The sequence below is a fragment of the Lutjanus erythropterus genome, chromosome 9, assembly GCF_056507025.1.
Source record: "Lutjanus erythropterus isolate fLutEry1 chromosome 9, fLutEry1.hap2, whole genome shotgun sequence".
Taxonomy (NCBI): Eukaryota; Metazoa; Chordata; class Actinopteri; order Lutjaniformes; family Lutjanidae; genus Lutjanus; species Lutjanus erythropterus.
In genome coordinates this window covers 15,172,962-15,187,454 of record NC_139325.1, presented here as the reverse complement: position 1 = coordinate 15,187,454, position 14,493 = coordinate 15,172,962, and the positions used below count along the sequence as shown (strand labels likewise).

The following is a 14,493-nucleotide window of genomic DNA, read 5'->3' as shown; positions in this document are numbered from 1 at the left end:
TCATTCTTACAGCCAGTCATGATTAACAGCATTTTCTGTCTGATAGTTTCCTTTTATGTGTTGAAACTTGGTGGTTTTGCTTACTCAATCAATATTATTAACGCTGCCAACATCTTTTTCTAGTTTTAAGTAAATAAAGTGCACTATTATTGCTCATCATCACTTTTCAAGTATCTCCACATGTCATCACTTTAAAAGCTAAAATGCTTTTAGTGAACCATGTTTTTTTTTACCCTATTTCTTGCCAGGAAATGGCCTCCAAACAGCAAATGGGCTACAAGTGTCGCATAGCAGGAGTGCTGATTCTCCTCTTGGCCAGTATTGCTGCCCTCGTTGCTGTCGCTGTCATCCAAGACACCTGGAAGTCTAAAGAGTACAGCCTAGAGGTGAATGCATACACACAAAAGACCAACGCTGCACACATAGGCTTGCAAGCACTTGGTATTTGGCTTTTTAAATAAGTTACATTTTTCATAGAACAGTTCTCAAAATATCCACACGCACAGAGCGAGAGAAAGCCATGTATACAAACACATACTCCAGCTCCCCCACACTCAGATGTGAATGTGATGTGAGATGTTTTCCAGATGTCAGGGTCAAGGTAAGAGGCTTTCTCATCAGTCTGCTCGGTGATGAATGGTGGTCCTGATGGGCCATGTGTGCTTTTAAAAAGGGGCACTGGAAGGGTAGTGGGGGTCTGTAGTTAAATTGAAGTGGAAAAATGGGACTCGGTAACATTTTTTCTTTCTTCTCCTCTTCAGTATGGCATAGTGATAGACTCCGGTTCATCTCGTTCCAATGTGTACGTGTACGAGTGGCCAGGGGAGAAGGAGAATGAGACAGGAGTGGTGACTGAGATAAAGAACTGCAGAGTTGCTGGTGAGTCGTCTCTGAAACAAGAAGAGCATGCTGCAGCTTTTGTATGTAAAAGTTCCACATTTTTTAAGAATTTAAGAAATGCTGGTAACACTTTATTAACACTGTCATAACTATGTCACAACACCTGTCATGAACACGAAGGAATCTTTATGAATGTTTATGTTGTCATTAAGTGTCAACCAGAGTTATGCAACTTTTAATGCAAAGTTGACATTGTTTGAGATGTCTTTGTTATGACAACTTGACATTAACCAAGACAAAAATGTCTTTATGTTTTAACATTACGTTACACTGTCATATGTGGTTGGTTTTGACACAGGCTGAATGAATATTTAACATTACCTTAAGTAAAATTATACATTTTAGACTTGTCATTTAGTTGTGAATAAGTTTTGGTTACATTGTTGAATGCTTTTGCAAGGTGTCATGAATAATTTCCTGAGCTTCAAGAAAATGATATCATTTGGACTTGTCAAAAAAATATCCTCAAATGTTTTAGCTTACATAGTAAGCTGGTGGGCAGACAGGCTGTTAGCTTTTTTACTTGTTGCTAAAGTAGGCTAACTGCTGTCTGCTGTTATCTGTGGCTGGAGTTAGCTGGACGGCTGAGTTAGTTGTAGAGCTAGCTGCCTAATTAGCAGACTCAGCACTGGGATGTCAGGAGCCAAACCCAGCAAGAAAACCACACTGACACTGTATTCCCTGTCAAACTAGCTGGTAGATGCTGGCAATGCTACCATGTGCAACTGTCAACAACAAGGAGGCAAGACTGTTGGCTCTTTAGTTTCTTCTTTTATTTTCATTATGAGCACCAGGGGAAAAAGTGTTTATTTCAGATTGCTATTGATCAAGACTTAAAAAAACAAAAACAAAAACAGACTGCATCCAGAAGACTCAAAGTTTGTTTTTTAAAAAGCCTCAACTGATGTGGTTTTCTTGGTGGGACTGGCTCCTCGCACCCTGGGGCTGAGTCAACTACTTAAGCACCTAGCATGGCTAACCACACTACCCATCTAATGCCAACAACAAATAACAGACAGCAGCAGTAAGCCCGCTTTAGCAACAAGTACTCTAGCTAATCACTGTCTGTCCATGAGCTAACTCTGTAACCTAAATGTCCTTGGCACTATACTCTGGTGTCAAACTGGCCTTATAACATTTAATAACATCTTTACGACAGGTCCAAAATTTTTGTTGTAGTCAAAGAAAATTTACATGACACACTTATAATGGCCCCATAGCAGCCGGTGTTAAAACCCACCACATATTACAATATAATGTTAAAACATAAAGCTAAACAGTTTCCTTAAGTATGATCATGTCGAGTCGTCATTTTTAGTCTTGGTTAAGGTGAAGTTGTCATAGGAAAGACATCATTGGGCCTATGAATGTCAAGCTGTCATAACCAATACATTTCAAATAATGTCACCTTTTCATTAAAAGTAACATAACTGACCAAATGTCAGTTAATTACAACATTCATAAGAATTCATAAAGACTCCTTCATGTTCATGATATGTGTCATGGCATGGTTATAACAGTGAAATGACAGTTGTATGCAAACCCCTTCAAATAAAGTGTTATCAAAATTCTTGGAAATATAAAAAAATGTAGGCGTAGAGTAAACTGAAGTATGGCATAAGTGAAAAATGAAAGCAAAAGCTTACTGAGCATTTTGAAATTTGAGACATCAACCTGTATTCATCTGACCAAGTTCAAAATGTCAACATAAACATGTTAACTTGGGCATTTTACTTTTTGTGTCTATACCTAAGAATATAATTGAGTTTGGCCTTTTGCCCACAGGTGATGGTATCTCAGAGATGAAAGTTGACGAAAAGAAAGATGCAGAATCGTGGAAAGCATTCCAAGTCTGCATGGACCAAGTCATGCAAATTGTTCCTGCTGAAAAACACAAATCCACACCTCTCTTTCTGGGAGCTACTGCCGGAATGAGACTGTTACAGTAAGGGAGTGTTAAAATAAGTTAGCTTTGGGGTTCATTCTCTTGCTATCACTCATAATGTATTGGAGGCAGGAAGGATCAGAATCAAACTGACCCCATTCATGCATGGTTCCCAAAAGCCCCAGCAGTGAAGACATGTTTAGACAACAGGCTGGGCAAAATTCACAAGCTGAGATGTTGTAACAGTTATCCTGGAAAGTCCATACATGGGGTGGTGGAGAGTTACATGAGATGTTTACTAAGCTTTATTCACGCTAACATTACTGGTCCTGGGGCATTTACAGTGTTGTGGTCACTACTTGTGCTGGTTCAATAACAATGAAATTAGATGAAAGGTCTGGGACAGAACACATTTCAATGGGTTTAGTGTTTTGTTTGACTTTCTTATTTTCATATAGTATAAGTGTAAATGTTAGACATGAGTTAAAACTTTAAATCTTAAGGTTATAGTTGATGTTGGCATTGAAGCAGGGGACGATTAACTTAGCTTAGTTAGGTTAGCATAAAGACTGGAAGCAAGAGGAAACTACTAGCCTGGTTTTGTGTTAAGGTAAAGTGACTCCCAGGGGATAACCTCATAGTTAGTGAAGCAGTATGGTAAACACAGGTGTCACCAATGATACTAATTAAGGTTAGTAGGAGCACCCTTACTCTGTTAAACAGTACAGAACCTTAATTAGTATCATTGGTAACACGTGTTTACACCACTACTATTACTGCTATGTCAAAATAGTTAAAAATACGTATAGGTCACATGTTTGCAAATGCATGAGAGTGGCCATCACCTGCCCAGCTGAACAACGTTACAGACATGTCTTTGCTCTTGGTTGATGCTAGGGATAAAACCACAACTGGTTTCACGATAAATGACAATGATGATGATACCATTTCAAATTGTTGAGAGGTTTTCAAGATAAAACTTTATGAAATGATTTCAGTGTTTGTATTAGTATTTTAAATTTTAAACTAACTATATCAGCACATTTTAACAATACCACGATAATAAAGATAACTGGTAATTCTCGTCACTATGATCATGAATTGAAATTTTCATACTATTTCATCTCAGTTGAACTCAAGATGCAAATGCATGTGTTACTGTTAGTGTAGCATTCATTTGGAAGTTTTAAAGTTGCTGATAGGCTTAGATTTTTTTTTTAACTTTTGAACAAAGCAAGGCAAACTACAAGAAAGTGAAAGTGAAAGGAATGCACCGATACCAATACTAGCATCGGGTATCAGTCCAATAATTTCCTCATGCACTCATACTCCTATGTAAAACTACTCCAATACCCCACACCGAGTACCACATCACGAAAAGTAACCTCTTAGCACAAGCAAATTGAGGGAGGACCTAAAGAACCAACATGATGCAGAGTTTGAGGAGTTTGTTGATGTTTACCCTCTTATTTGGTTGTACCGTCATCAGTGAGAGACTTGTCCATGTAAAACTGAAATAAACACAGAGAGTAAACCTGCAGGCTGCTGTCCTATAAGTCCCAGTGTTAAATGCTTCAGTCAATTAATCTAAAGACAAAGAAAAAACACCAGTGGCACGAGGGGTTCACAGCAGGGTAAATATTCCTGTTGCACACATGGCACCGCACTCGTACCTGTGCCCCCTTTAACAATGACAGGTAGGAACTAATTAGCTCTTAGGGAAGAGGGACATGAAGAAGAAACTTAAATAGTACACATGTAAATGTAATTAAAATACTAGTTAAAGTGCTGTAAATGATATTGTAATAATCATATATAGCAGTAAACTTAATTCTGCAAGTCCATAATAATACTGCAAATAACCCAAAAATTTAATGTATATAGTAACTATGATTACATTAGCAGTAGGAAACAACAACATGTTGTTACAGTTAGAAAGTGAGGAGCACCTGATAAAAATGAAATATCTTTTTAAAGTTATTGTAAGAACTTTAATTGCATCAAGTACTTGTATCAGTACTCAGTATCAGCAAGTGCCTAAATGTAAGTACTTGTACTTGGTCTGAAAAAAAGTGCCACTGCTGCATCCCTAATTATATTAATTGCATTTTCACCACTTTACTGACCATTCCTGTTTATTAATTTATTTATTTAATCATTGTTTATTTGGCTCAATACATGTGTTGTACCAGATATAACAAAAAGCTAATCTTCATTGGTAGTCCCTGGGCGGAGGTCGCCACTCTTTCCAGTAAGAACTGTAATTTGTTGCTTTTTCTGTTTTGCTATAAGTGAGATGGATGAACAGAGGTCCAATGATATCCTGGAAAGTCTCAGAGAATACCTGAGTTCTTTGCCTTTCGACTTCCAAAACGCATCCATCATCAGTGGTCAAGAGGAAGGCCTGTATGGGTGGGTGACCGTCAACTACCTCATGGGAAACTTCCTAGAGGTGAGACACTGTGGTTGATCTAATCTGGTCTATGTAGGTAAATATGTACTAATCCTTTTAGAAGTGAAAAAAAGACAATAAAAGGAACACTCCTTCACAAACCATGCCATTACATTGTTCATTATATACTAAGCATTTTCTTCATATTTACAGAAAAACCTGTGGAACAGTTATATGCGGCCAGAAGGGGCAAAGACTGTTGGGTCCATGGATCTCGGTGGAGCATCAACACAGATCGCCTTTGCAGTCCAGGATAATCTCACGGGGCCTGACTACCTGTATGTCAAACTCTATGGTTATCCCTACAATGTCTACACACACAGTTACCTCTGCTATGGAAAAAATGAAGTTGAGAAGAGGATTCTGGACAAAGTAGTCCAGGTACACAGCTTTTCTTTTCCTCTTTTACATGTGTAAGTGCAGAAGAAATTGTGTCTATCAGTAGGTCACATCTCACAGGCCCAATAAGGGTGGTGGTACTTTCCTGACCTTGCTCCCTGTGCCATCCATGTTTTTTATGCTCCTGTTTAAGTGCTTGTGTGTGTGGTGCACATGGTAGTTGAAATGTGCACACATGTGCAAACTAAAAATCCATTAAAGCTCAGTTAAGAATTGATTCCTGAGCACTGCTGTCCCCGATTTGCTAAGAGGCAAAGGGAGACAAGTCAAGAATGCATTATGTCATTAAGAATATTGATCGGATCGTGAATATTGTCAAGGTAGTCTGTGAGAAATGCATTATTTCTGGCAGCTTATTGGAGATACATAGCATATGATATGATGTGAGAATATGTTATGGATATTAAATTGCAGCAGGGTATTGATATAAAATTTTAACCTTAGAGTATATATTTACATCTGAATGTGATAATGTGTAATTCAAGTAAATAGGTGATGGTTTATATACAGTTGGATGCTGTCAAAACCACAGTTACAAGGTGCTGTACAGTGCATAAAATAATAAAAACAACAAAACAACAGCTATAAACAATAAAAACTACCAAGAGGGCAAACACACATTACATGATAAAGTACTTGCAAAGTAGTACTAAAAACAAGACAACAGCAACAATAGGCAAGAACAATAAAGCTACCACGTTACAGATCGAAGTACTTACGAAATAATTGTAAAAGCAACAAAACGACAATAGGCAATAAAAATAATGAAACTACCACACTTTACATGTGAGTGAGTTTTTAGCCCCTTCTTAAAACTGTCAACTGACTCTGTCTTTTTTATAGCTAGGGGAAGAAGAAGAAGTCCAATGGGTGGGAGCCATAGCTGCAAAAGCTCTGTTATCTTTTTTTTGAGCTTGTATTTTGGAATAGCCAGAAGGTCTTGTTCATTAGACCAAAGACATAAGACCAGATTTCACGTATTGGTCAAAGAAAACTTGTAGGTTTTTGTGGCTTGCTTAACATTTGCTGCCAAGGGACCAATGCATTGTATTTTTTTTTTTTAGAGACACTCTCTGGGCTTCTGTTTTGTCAGGGTTAAGTTTGAGAAAATTACCTGACATCCAGTCGATAATAGCTGTGAGGCAATCTTGCAAGGTGGAGAGGTAATTAGGGTCAATAATACAGCTGAATATCATCTGCATCAACAGTGATAAAGAGACACATTTGAATCAGCTAATTAGGGAACCAAGGAGGGGCGTGTACAAACAAAAAAAAAATAGGACCAAGTATCGAACCCTGGGGTACACCACATGTCAACCATGCAGATGAGGACACTTAATGATCAGTAGCTGCAGAAAAGCACCTGACTGACAAATGGGACAACTGTAGTGTGTGTTACAGTACACCTACCCATGCTGAAGCTTACTGAGGAGAGTAGAGTGATTGACAGTGTCGAAAGCTGTGCTTACATCAAGCCTAAACTGTTCTCTCTTATCTCATCCCCCCATGTTTCTTCCTGTTCCACTCTTTCCTCCTCTTTATGTCGCAGAAATCATCTGACCCCGCCTATATTATTAACCCCTGCTACCCTCAAGGTTACAACAACACCATGAAGGCCTCACTTATATACGACACAGAGTGCACAAAGAAACCACAAGGCTACAACCCAGATCAAGATCTCTTCATGGTGGGAACCGGCGACTCAGACAAGTGCAAGGGCACAGTGGAGTCCATATTTGATTTCAAGACTTGTTCGTCATTGCAGTGTTCCTTCAATGGGGTCGAGCAGCCACCAGTCACTGGAGAGTTTATGGTAACACAGTGCAAATAAAACAGAAGCAAGAAGAAAGATTAACATGAGAAAGAAATAATTATGTGTCTCTCCTGTTCCTGACAGGCATATGCAGGATTCTTCTACACTGCTAGGGCGCTGCTGATAAACGGCACATCAGATTTGGACCAATTCAACAGCTCAGTTAGCAAGTTCTGCCACACGCATTGGACAGTGGTAAGTTCTTCACATTGGTTTACAGCTATATCAACACAAGGAAGAGAAAAGCAAATAAAGACAGAGCCACACAAAAAGTCTTTTTATACACTAAGTGGTCCTGAACGGCCTCTAAAAGCACAATGGCCAAATCACAATTAACAATCATTTTACTTTTACTACAACCAAATCAAGTTGAATGATGAAAAAGGATGAAGGAGGATGAACTCTGATGTTTGTTTCTTTTCTCTTTCTTTCAGCTGAAGCAAGAAAAGCATTGGATCTCTGAGAGGTTTCTCAAGACTTACTGTTATTCTGCTCACTATGTCTTCACTTTGCTGGCAGAAGGATACAAGTTTGACAAAGAGACATGGAAAAACATTGTCTTCGAAAGAGAGGTTGGTTGAACAAAAAAAGTGTAATTTTCATCAACATGTGGCTTGCTCCCATTACTGTCCTCTGCTGTCCTTTATGAAGTCAGTACATATCAATTCTATTTATTCTCTGTGTCCATATATTCTCGTAAAATATTATACATGATGGAGAAAATTAAGAATACAACCATTCGAATATGTCTCTGGTGGATTTATGCTGAGTTCAGAAAATGGATCTAGAGATAGTGCCAACTAGACTTATCTATGAGCTAACTAGCCAACTAGCAGCTAAAGTAGCTAACCGCCAACAAGTTAGTAAAACTGTCTGTCCATCATGAATCTCTGTAAATAGCTGTAAATTAAAGCAGAGACGCCAGAGGACATCACAGGGAAGACAAGGAAATATTTTTCTTTTTGAAATATGATACGATTTCACTATAATCAGTGAATTAAGTTGTGTTTTTGTATAGTAATCAGGGACACCTGGCATCCAATACTCCGCTCCATGGCGTCTGTTATTGCAGTGTTCACAAGCATGGCTGCTGACCCTTGACAGGCTTCTGAGAAGTTGTTCAATCAGAAGAAAGTGAGGCTGTAGCGAGGTGATCCTTAAAGAGACCGGAGCTAATTTGGCTTGTTTCAGACAGAGTGTGAATGCATGAATCCCTGAAGTCCTAAAACATGGAAGCAAGTTAGCATATTGGCACTTCCAGTTCCTTTGTCTTGGATACAGTGTTTTGTTTTTTGTTTTTTTGCCAGAAGTAAGGTCAAGCTTGAGAGATTTTCACAATTTTGTTATAAGCTTTTCAAATCTTAGAAAAAGGTGATTGCTAACAAGTAGCTAAATGAGACTGCAGTGGTTGCTGCAGACATTAAATTAAAATCATCATTAAAATCATCATGCCAGACATTAGTCTCTTAGTAGTGATGACATGAACCATGCGATCATGCTGTAGTTTGTAACATTAGGTTTTTACTTCTAGTGATTATATTTATGCTTCAAAAATCATAAAACTGCTGTTCGTTTTTGAAGATGATCTTGAACTAAATGTTTAAGTAGTAAAGTTTTGTTGGCAACAGAGCTTATTTTCTGCACTAATCCAAAATCCAATGAAAAAATCCAGTTTGGTATTTGTGGAGAGTACCAGAGCAATGCTAACTTCTGGGCTGGCTAAATAAAATACATCATCTGCACAGCACACTATTAAGGGCCATAGAAGAAAAATAAGGATCTTTTTGAACTGTGAGTCATGCAAAGCTACTCTACAGGAATCCCAGACTGAAAATATAGAGCATGGAATTTACAATAATAGGTGCCCTTTAACATATACAAGTATGAGGCCACCCATTGGGACCCACTAATGATGGATGGCAGGCATACCAATCATCTGCACTCAAAAAGTTGAGGCCAGAGTGAAAAGCAGGCAATGTATTACTGTGAGAGACCCTGAGGGCATGGAGCATTGCTCACAAAGGAAGTCCCTCAACAGAGGGGGGATTCCTCGTCTGTGACACTCTGTCTATCCCTCATGGGTCATAAAGAAAGCTAGCAACTATTAGAAAAGTCACACATTACAGTTTCCAGATTACATGGCGGCTACCCTTTAGACTTGATCACAAGAACGTTCATCAACAGCTGGCAGTGCTCCCAATTTCCAGTCCTGCCAACAAGAGGGTTAGTGTGCTATGTGTACTGTTTAGTGCCTGCGGGGAGTCTGCAAGCCTGCTGGTTATTAGGTCCTTTGAGAGGAAGTTAGACAGGCACGCTTGGATTATTTACAGGGATGATCTTTGGGTGTTCTGAGTCATCTTTTACCCCAGAGCTGTAATTATGACGCTTTGTGACAGACCTGTTTCATGTTCTCTACTTCTCTAGACATGCAAAGTGATGTACTAGCTGCGTGAAGCAGTATTTCCAGTTCACTGTGAGAACTTCTCTTCTCTTCTCTTCAGATAAAATCGACCAGCATAGGTTGGAGTTTGGGCTATATGCTGAGTATGTCCAACATGATCCCGTCTGAAGTGAAAGAAATCTACCCCATGACAAATCCCGTCTTCGCCGGCCTCGTCTTTCTATTTTCAGCACTAATCATTGTAACTGGTGTTATAGTTTTCATCATCCTGATTCGCACCTGCTACTGAGAGTGCATGTTACAGAAGGAATGAGTTGCCATTGTAAGCCTTGTGGGGGCTGCTGTAATTGGAGCGCTATAGTAGCATGAGCCAAGACATTTACTGTGTACTGAAAGCTACTAATGAAAATGTTTTGGGGTTTTTTTCAGCCTGAGCCATTTACTGCCCTCTGTTTCATTTTTCAGAATTTTTATGAGCCTAAAAATAAATACATCTCACTGTTTATCTGAGCTAGCTTCATACGAGAGAGTGGTTTATCAGGACAGTAAAAAACACTTCTAAAAAGTATTAGAAACATTTTTTAAATTTTGTACCTCAGGGAAAACTCACATACATTTAAATAAAGGGATTTTTCACATTTACTTTTTCAAGCAACACAAAACGGAAATATTGTTGTTTTACGGGTAAAAAGGTAACACAATGGTTGATGCATTCTCATCCCAACTCATCACATATGACAATTTGTCACTGCCCCTTTGCATCTGATACTGAAGTACACAGTACTTTTTAGCAGCTGTATCTGTCGTGGCCAGAAAGCCTTCTTAACACATGATTAATGCCATGAAATGGTCGCAGTTTGGTTAGGTTTAGGCATAAAAAACTACTTGGTTAGCTTAAGGATAACACCATGTTAGGGGTTCACCTAACTACATTATGTCACTGAGGTGACTCACAAAATGAAAGTCACTCGACAAAAGTCGTGTCACTGAAGCACCTTGAAGCACAAAAGTCTTGTGACACACCTAAGTCATGTATCACTGAAGTGACTTGCACCACAAAAGTCAAATCCTAATGCACATGAGAAAAGTCACGGGACACACACAACGTTACGCGCCTAACAACTTTTAATAATGTTTTGGTATCACATGGGACAAGAACCCTGGTGAAAGTCCAGTGTTTGCTCAAGCCATTCATCCATCTAACCCTCCATGCATGGGCTGTCTCTGTCTTTAAACTATGTTTACATTGATGTCACTTGAAAAGCCTGCATGCTTTCAACTGCAAATGGGTACTGTGCACATCTGTATGAGTCACACAGAATGTGATGATTTGGGAGTGAGAACATGCTGCACATTATGTAATCTCAAAATGAGATTCTATATGTGCATTACATACAAACATGGACCCTCAGACAAAAACATAAGCTTTTCACTCGCAGATTCATTTTTTGTAGCACTTTGTCACAGCTTTATTGTAGTGTTTTATACCAGAAGTATACACGAATACTCCACATTTACTGAATAAAAACCTTCCTAATAAATAATGTACTGAATGTGCAATGTGCCACTGTTTCATTAAGATTTTGCAGACTAAATATATTACATGAATATTTTTTTTTTACAACATAATTGGAAATAATTAACAGATTAAATGCAATATTAATGTTGCTTTCTGAGTTTCAGATGGTCACTAAAAAGTATTTACTGCTAGTTGCTGCCAGTTCCAAGTGTTTTGTTTCTTTCCACATTAAACACATCATAGTTATGTACCACCTGTGTGTTGTTCAGTCACTGGGAAGGTTTTCATTCTGTGCTTACTGTGCACAATTGGCTAAATCAGAGGTGAAGGTCTAAAATAAGTCAGTGGAAAGAAAACACCACCATTAGATTTAAATATAGAGTTGAGGATAAGTCTCTGTCAACACTGTCATTCCATACATTTTCACTTTTCAGTGAGATCTATATTTAGTGTTGTTTATATGTTGTCTGATGTCTGTGTCAATATGTAGCCTTTGATGTGAGATATATTTTAATCCGCAGAGACTAATTTACAGATTTGAAGCACTGATGAAAACATTTTCATTCATTTTTTGGGGGTTGAGTGGAAACAATGAATCTGACTGTCTGAGCTGTGTATAAACGCACAAAACATTTAATCAGTAGGTAACTGGCAAATATACAAAATTCTTCTTTCTCCCATTAAGTTAAATGAGTTTTGTCAGGGTAAAGGCACTATAGAACATTCAGTTGAGTAATGAAAGAAGGTCATTCCTTCACAGGGATATCCAACATCATTTCTGACAGAAAGCAGCATGAATAAAAATGTATGCGTGTGTGTCTTTTGATGTTCTGTATGGGACATGACTTATTGTCTTTGCACTGGAGAGAATTATGCATGATTCTCATGTAATGCACTGATTGTAACTAATTATAATTCTCTCTTTTCAGCATATAATAAACTTATCTACTAACTGTACCTTTTGTGGCTGTTGTATGAGAGTGATGTTACTGTGTTGCATTATAACACACCTTGCTGATTATCACCAGAGCTCAGCATGTTACTTAATTTAATACTAAACACTGAAATCACTGGTGGCTCCTCTAATTCATTAATACGCAGCAGAGATATTAAAATCTAACTGCACCTATTTAAATCTGAATGCCTTTGTTTTATCTGTGTCAACTGAGCAGCTGTAAAATCCCTGGAGACTTGTTAAATTTATAACAAACAAACAGCTCTTCCTCCACTAACCTTTCACCCACCACCTATCTCATACTGTGTACCACACTGCCCTCTAGTGGTACTGCATCACAATTACACAAGATGAGTGTTGACTGTTTGAAACATTTTTTTTATTGAAAGATTTGTCTAAAAAGAAAACAAAAAGAAAAAGAGACATTTGAAACTACAGCAATATCCACTGGTTCTACAGACACTCTCAGAATCACAATTTGAAAGACATGGGAGGCATGTGACCAAGCAAATAAAAAAATAGCATCATCAAAGTTATTTCTGTTGCATCTTCTTTTACACACCTGTACAAAAAAGATCTCATAAATATTACTTTTGTTCTTGCTTTCTCTACTTTCTCTCTCCTTTCAATAATTTATTTTCCCATAGAGGTTTGTATCTGCTTGATTTTGGTTGAACCGTGCTTTTTTTTCTACGTGTCCGTCCACTCCTCCGTCTCTGTTAGCTTCCTTTCATTGGTGGAGGGTCAGGAAGGTGGGGCTTCAAGGGTGTGACCTCAGAACAAATGTCAGCCAGTCCACAGAGTGTTTTCTTTGTTGGGTTCAGTTCCCAACTGATGCCCTCATTCTCAGTACAAATAATGCAGGTTTTTATTTCAAGATTTTACCTTCATGAGAAGAGAGTTGTGTGTTTTCATGTTTTTCGAGGGCTACAACCAGGAATCTGTCTCTCCTTTCACCTGAATAGAGGCACAAGACTTGTAGGATGGTTTTTACGCTGTCAAGTCATGTCTGTATCTTAGCTTAAAGAGGTCAACTGCTGTCATTCTGGAGGTGTACCTCTTCCACACCCACCCAACACAAGACAACCTAAATCCTCAATAATGAAAAAGTAATTAGCAGCTCACACATCAATTCTCAAAAAAGATAAAAAGGCAACACAAAAAGAAAAACGGAAAACAAAATATCTTTCCTCTTTACTTTTAGAATATACATAAGCAGAAATTATTTTGTTTAAGAGAAAATGCCCCTTTCTCTGACAGAGATCATCGGCCTGCTCACATTTTAAATGGCTTGTGTTTGGCAAGACAGCGGCGTGAATGAGTTTGTTGTGTGGACTGAGATTATGTCTTTTGAAACACAAACCCCAATTCCAAAAAGTTGGGACTCTGCATGAAACAAAAAAAAAAGAATGCAATGCCATTGCAAATCCTTTCTCCCCATGTTCAGTTAAATGCACTACAGAGACGAGATATTAAATGTTCAAACTGATTAACTTTATTGTCTTTTCTAAACATACACTCATTCTGAATTTGAGAACATGTTCCAAAAAAGTTGTGATGATGGGGGCATGTTTACCACTGTGTTACATCATGTTTTCTTTAAAGAACACTCAGTATGCATTTGGGAACTGAGGACACTAATTGTTGAAGTTTTGAAAATGAAAACCTGTCTCATTCTTGCTTGATTTATGACTTGCTCAATAGTGCGGGCTCTCCATTGTCATATTTTGTACTTCATAATGCACCACACATATTCAAAGACAAACAGGTCTGGGCTGCAAGCAGGCTGGTCTAGTTGCTGCTCTCTTTTACTATGAAACCATGCTGCTTTAGCATGAATAGCCTGGCATTTTCTATTCCAATATCATCTGGATGGCAGCGTATGTTGCTCCAAAGCCTGTATGTACCTTTTAGCATTAATGGGGCCTTCACAGATGTGACAGTTAACCATGGTGCCATGGGCACTTACACACCCACATACTATCACAGTTGCTGACTTTTGAGAAGTTGGCGATGTTTCTGGATTTTACATTCATAGATGCAGAGTTCCTGATCCCAGATAGTAATATCCTTTTGTCTTTTGTTGCCCCTATCCTAATTTTTCTAAACATGTTGCAGGTATCAAATTCAGAATGGGTGCATATTTAGAAAAGACAATTTTACAAGTTT

At 38.3% G+C, this 14,493-nt stretch overlaps 1 protein-coding gene across 1 annotated transcript; it reads left to right on the top strand.

The window, feature by feature from the left end:
• The first annotated feature begins 248 nt into the window (after nucleotides 1–248).
• On the top strand, nucleotides 249–10,360 carry entpd3 (ectonucleoside triphosphate diphosphohydrolase 3). Its single transcript, XM_084726257.1, has 9 exons — nucleotides 249–386; nucleotides 762–879; nucleotides 2,686–2,845; nucleotides 5,078–5,237; nucleotides 5,391–5,618; nucleotides 7,186–7,449; nucleotides 7,534–7,644; nucleotides 7,884–8,021; nucleotides 9,951–10,360. Exons 1-9 carry the CDS (start codon nucleotides 252–254, stop codon nucleotides 10,137–10,139), a joined length of 1,503 nt encoding a protein of 500 aa, XP_084582383.1. The 5' UTR covers nucleotides 249–251; the 3' UTR covers nucleotides 10,140–10,360.
• The last annotated feature ends 4,133 nt before the right edge of the window (nucleotides 10,361–14,493 follow it).

Bases quoted from the DNA above. Each gene is read 5' to 3' on its own strand.
- entpd3 (XM_084726257.1), top strand. From the start codon at position 252: ATGGCCTCCAAACAGCAAATGGGCTACAAGTGTCGCATAGCAGGAGTG. The intron at 387-761 runs GTGAATGCATAC...TCTCCTCTTCAG, and splicing joins CTAAAGAGTACAGCCTAGAG to TATGGCATAGTGATAGACTC. The intron at 5,619-7,185 runs GTACACAGCTTT...TTTATGTCGCAG, and splicing joins TTCTGGACAAAGTAGTCCAG to AAATCATCTGACCCCGCCTA.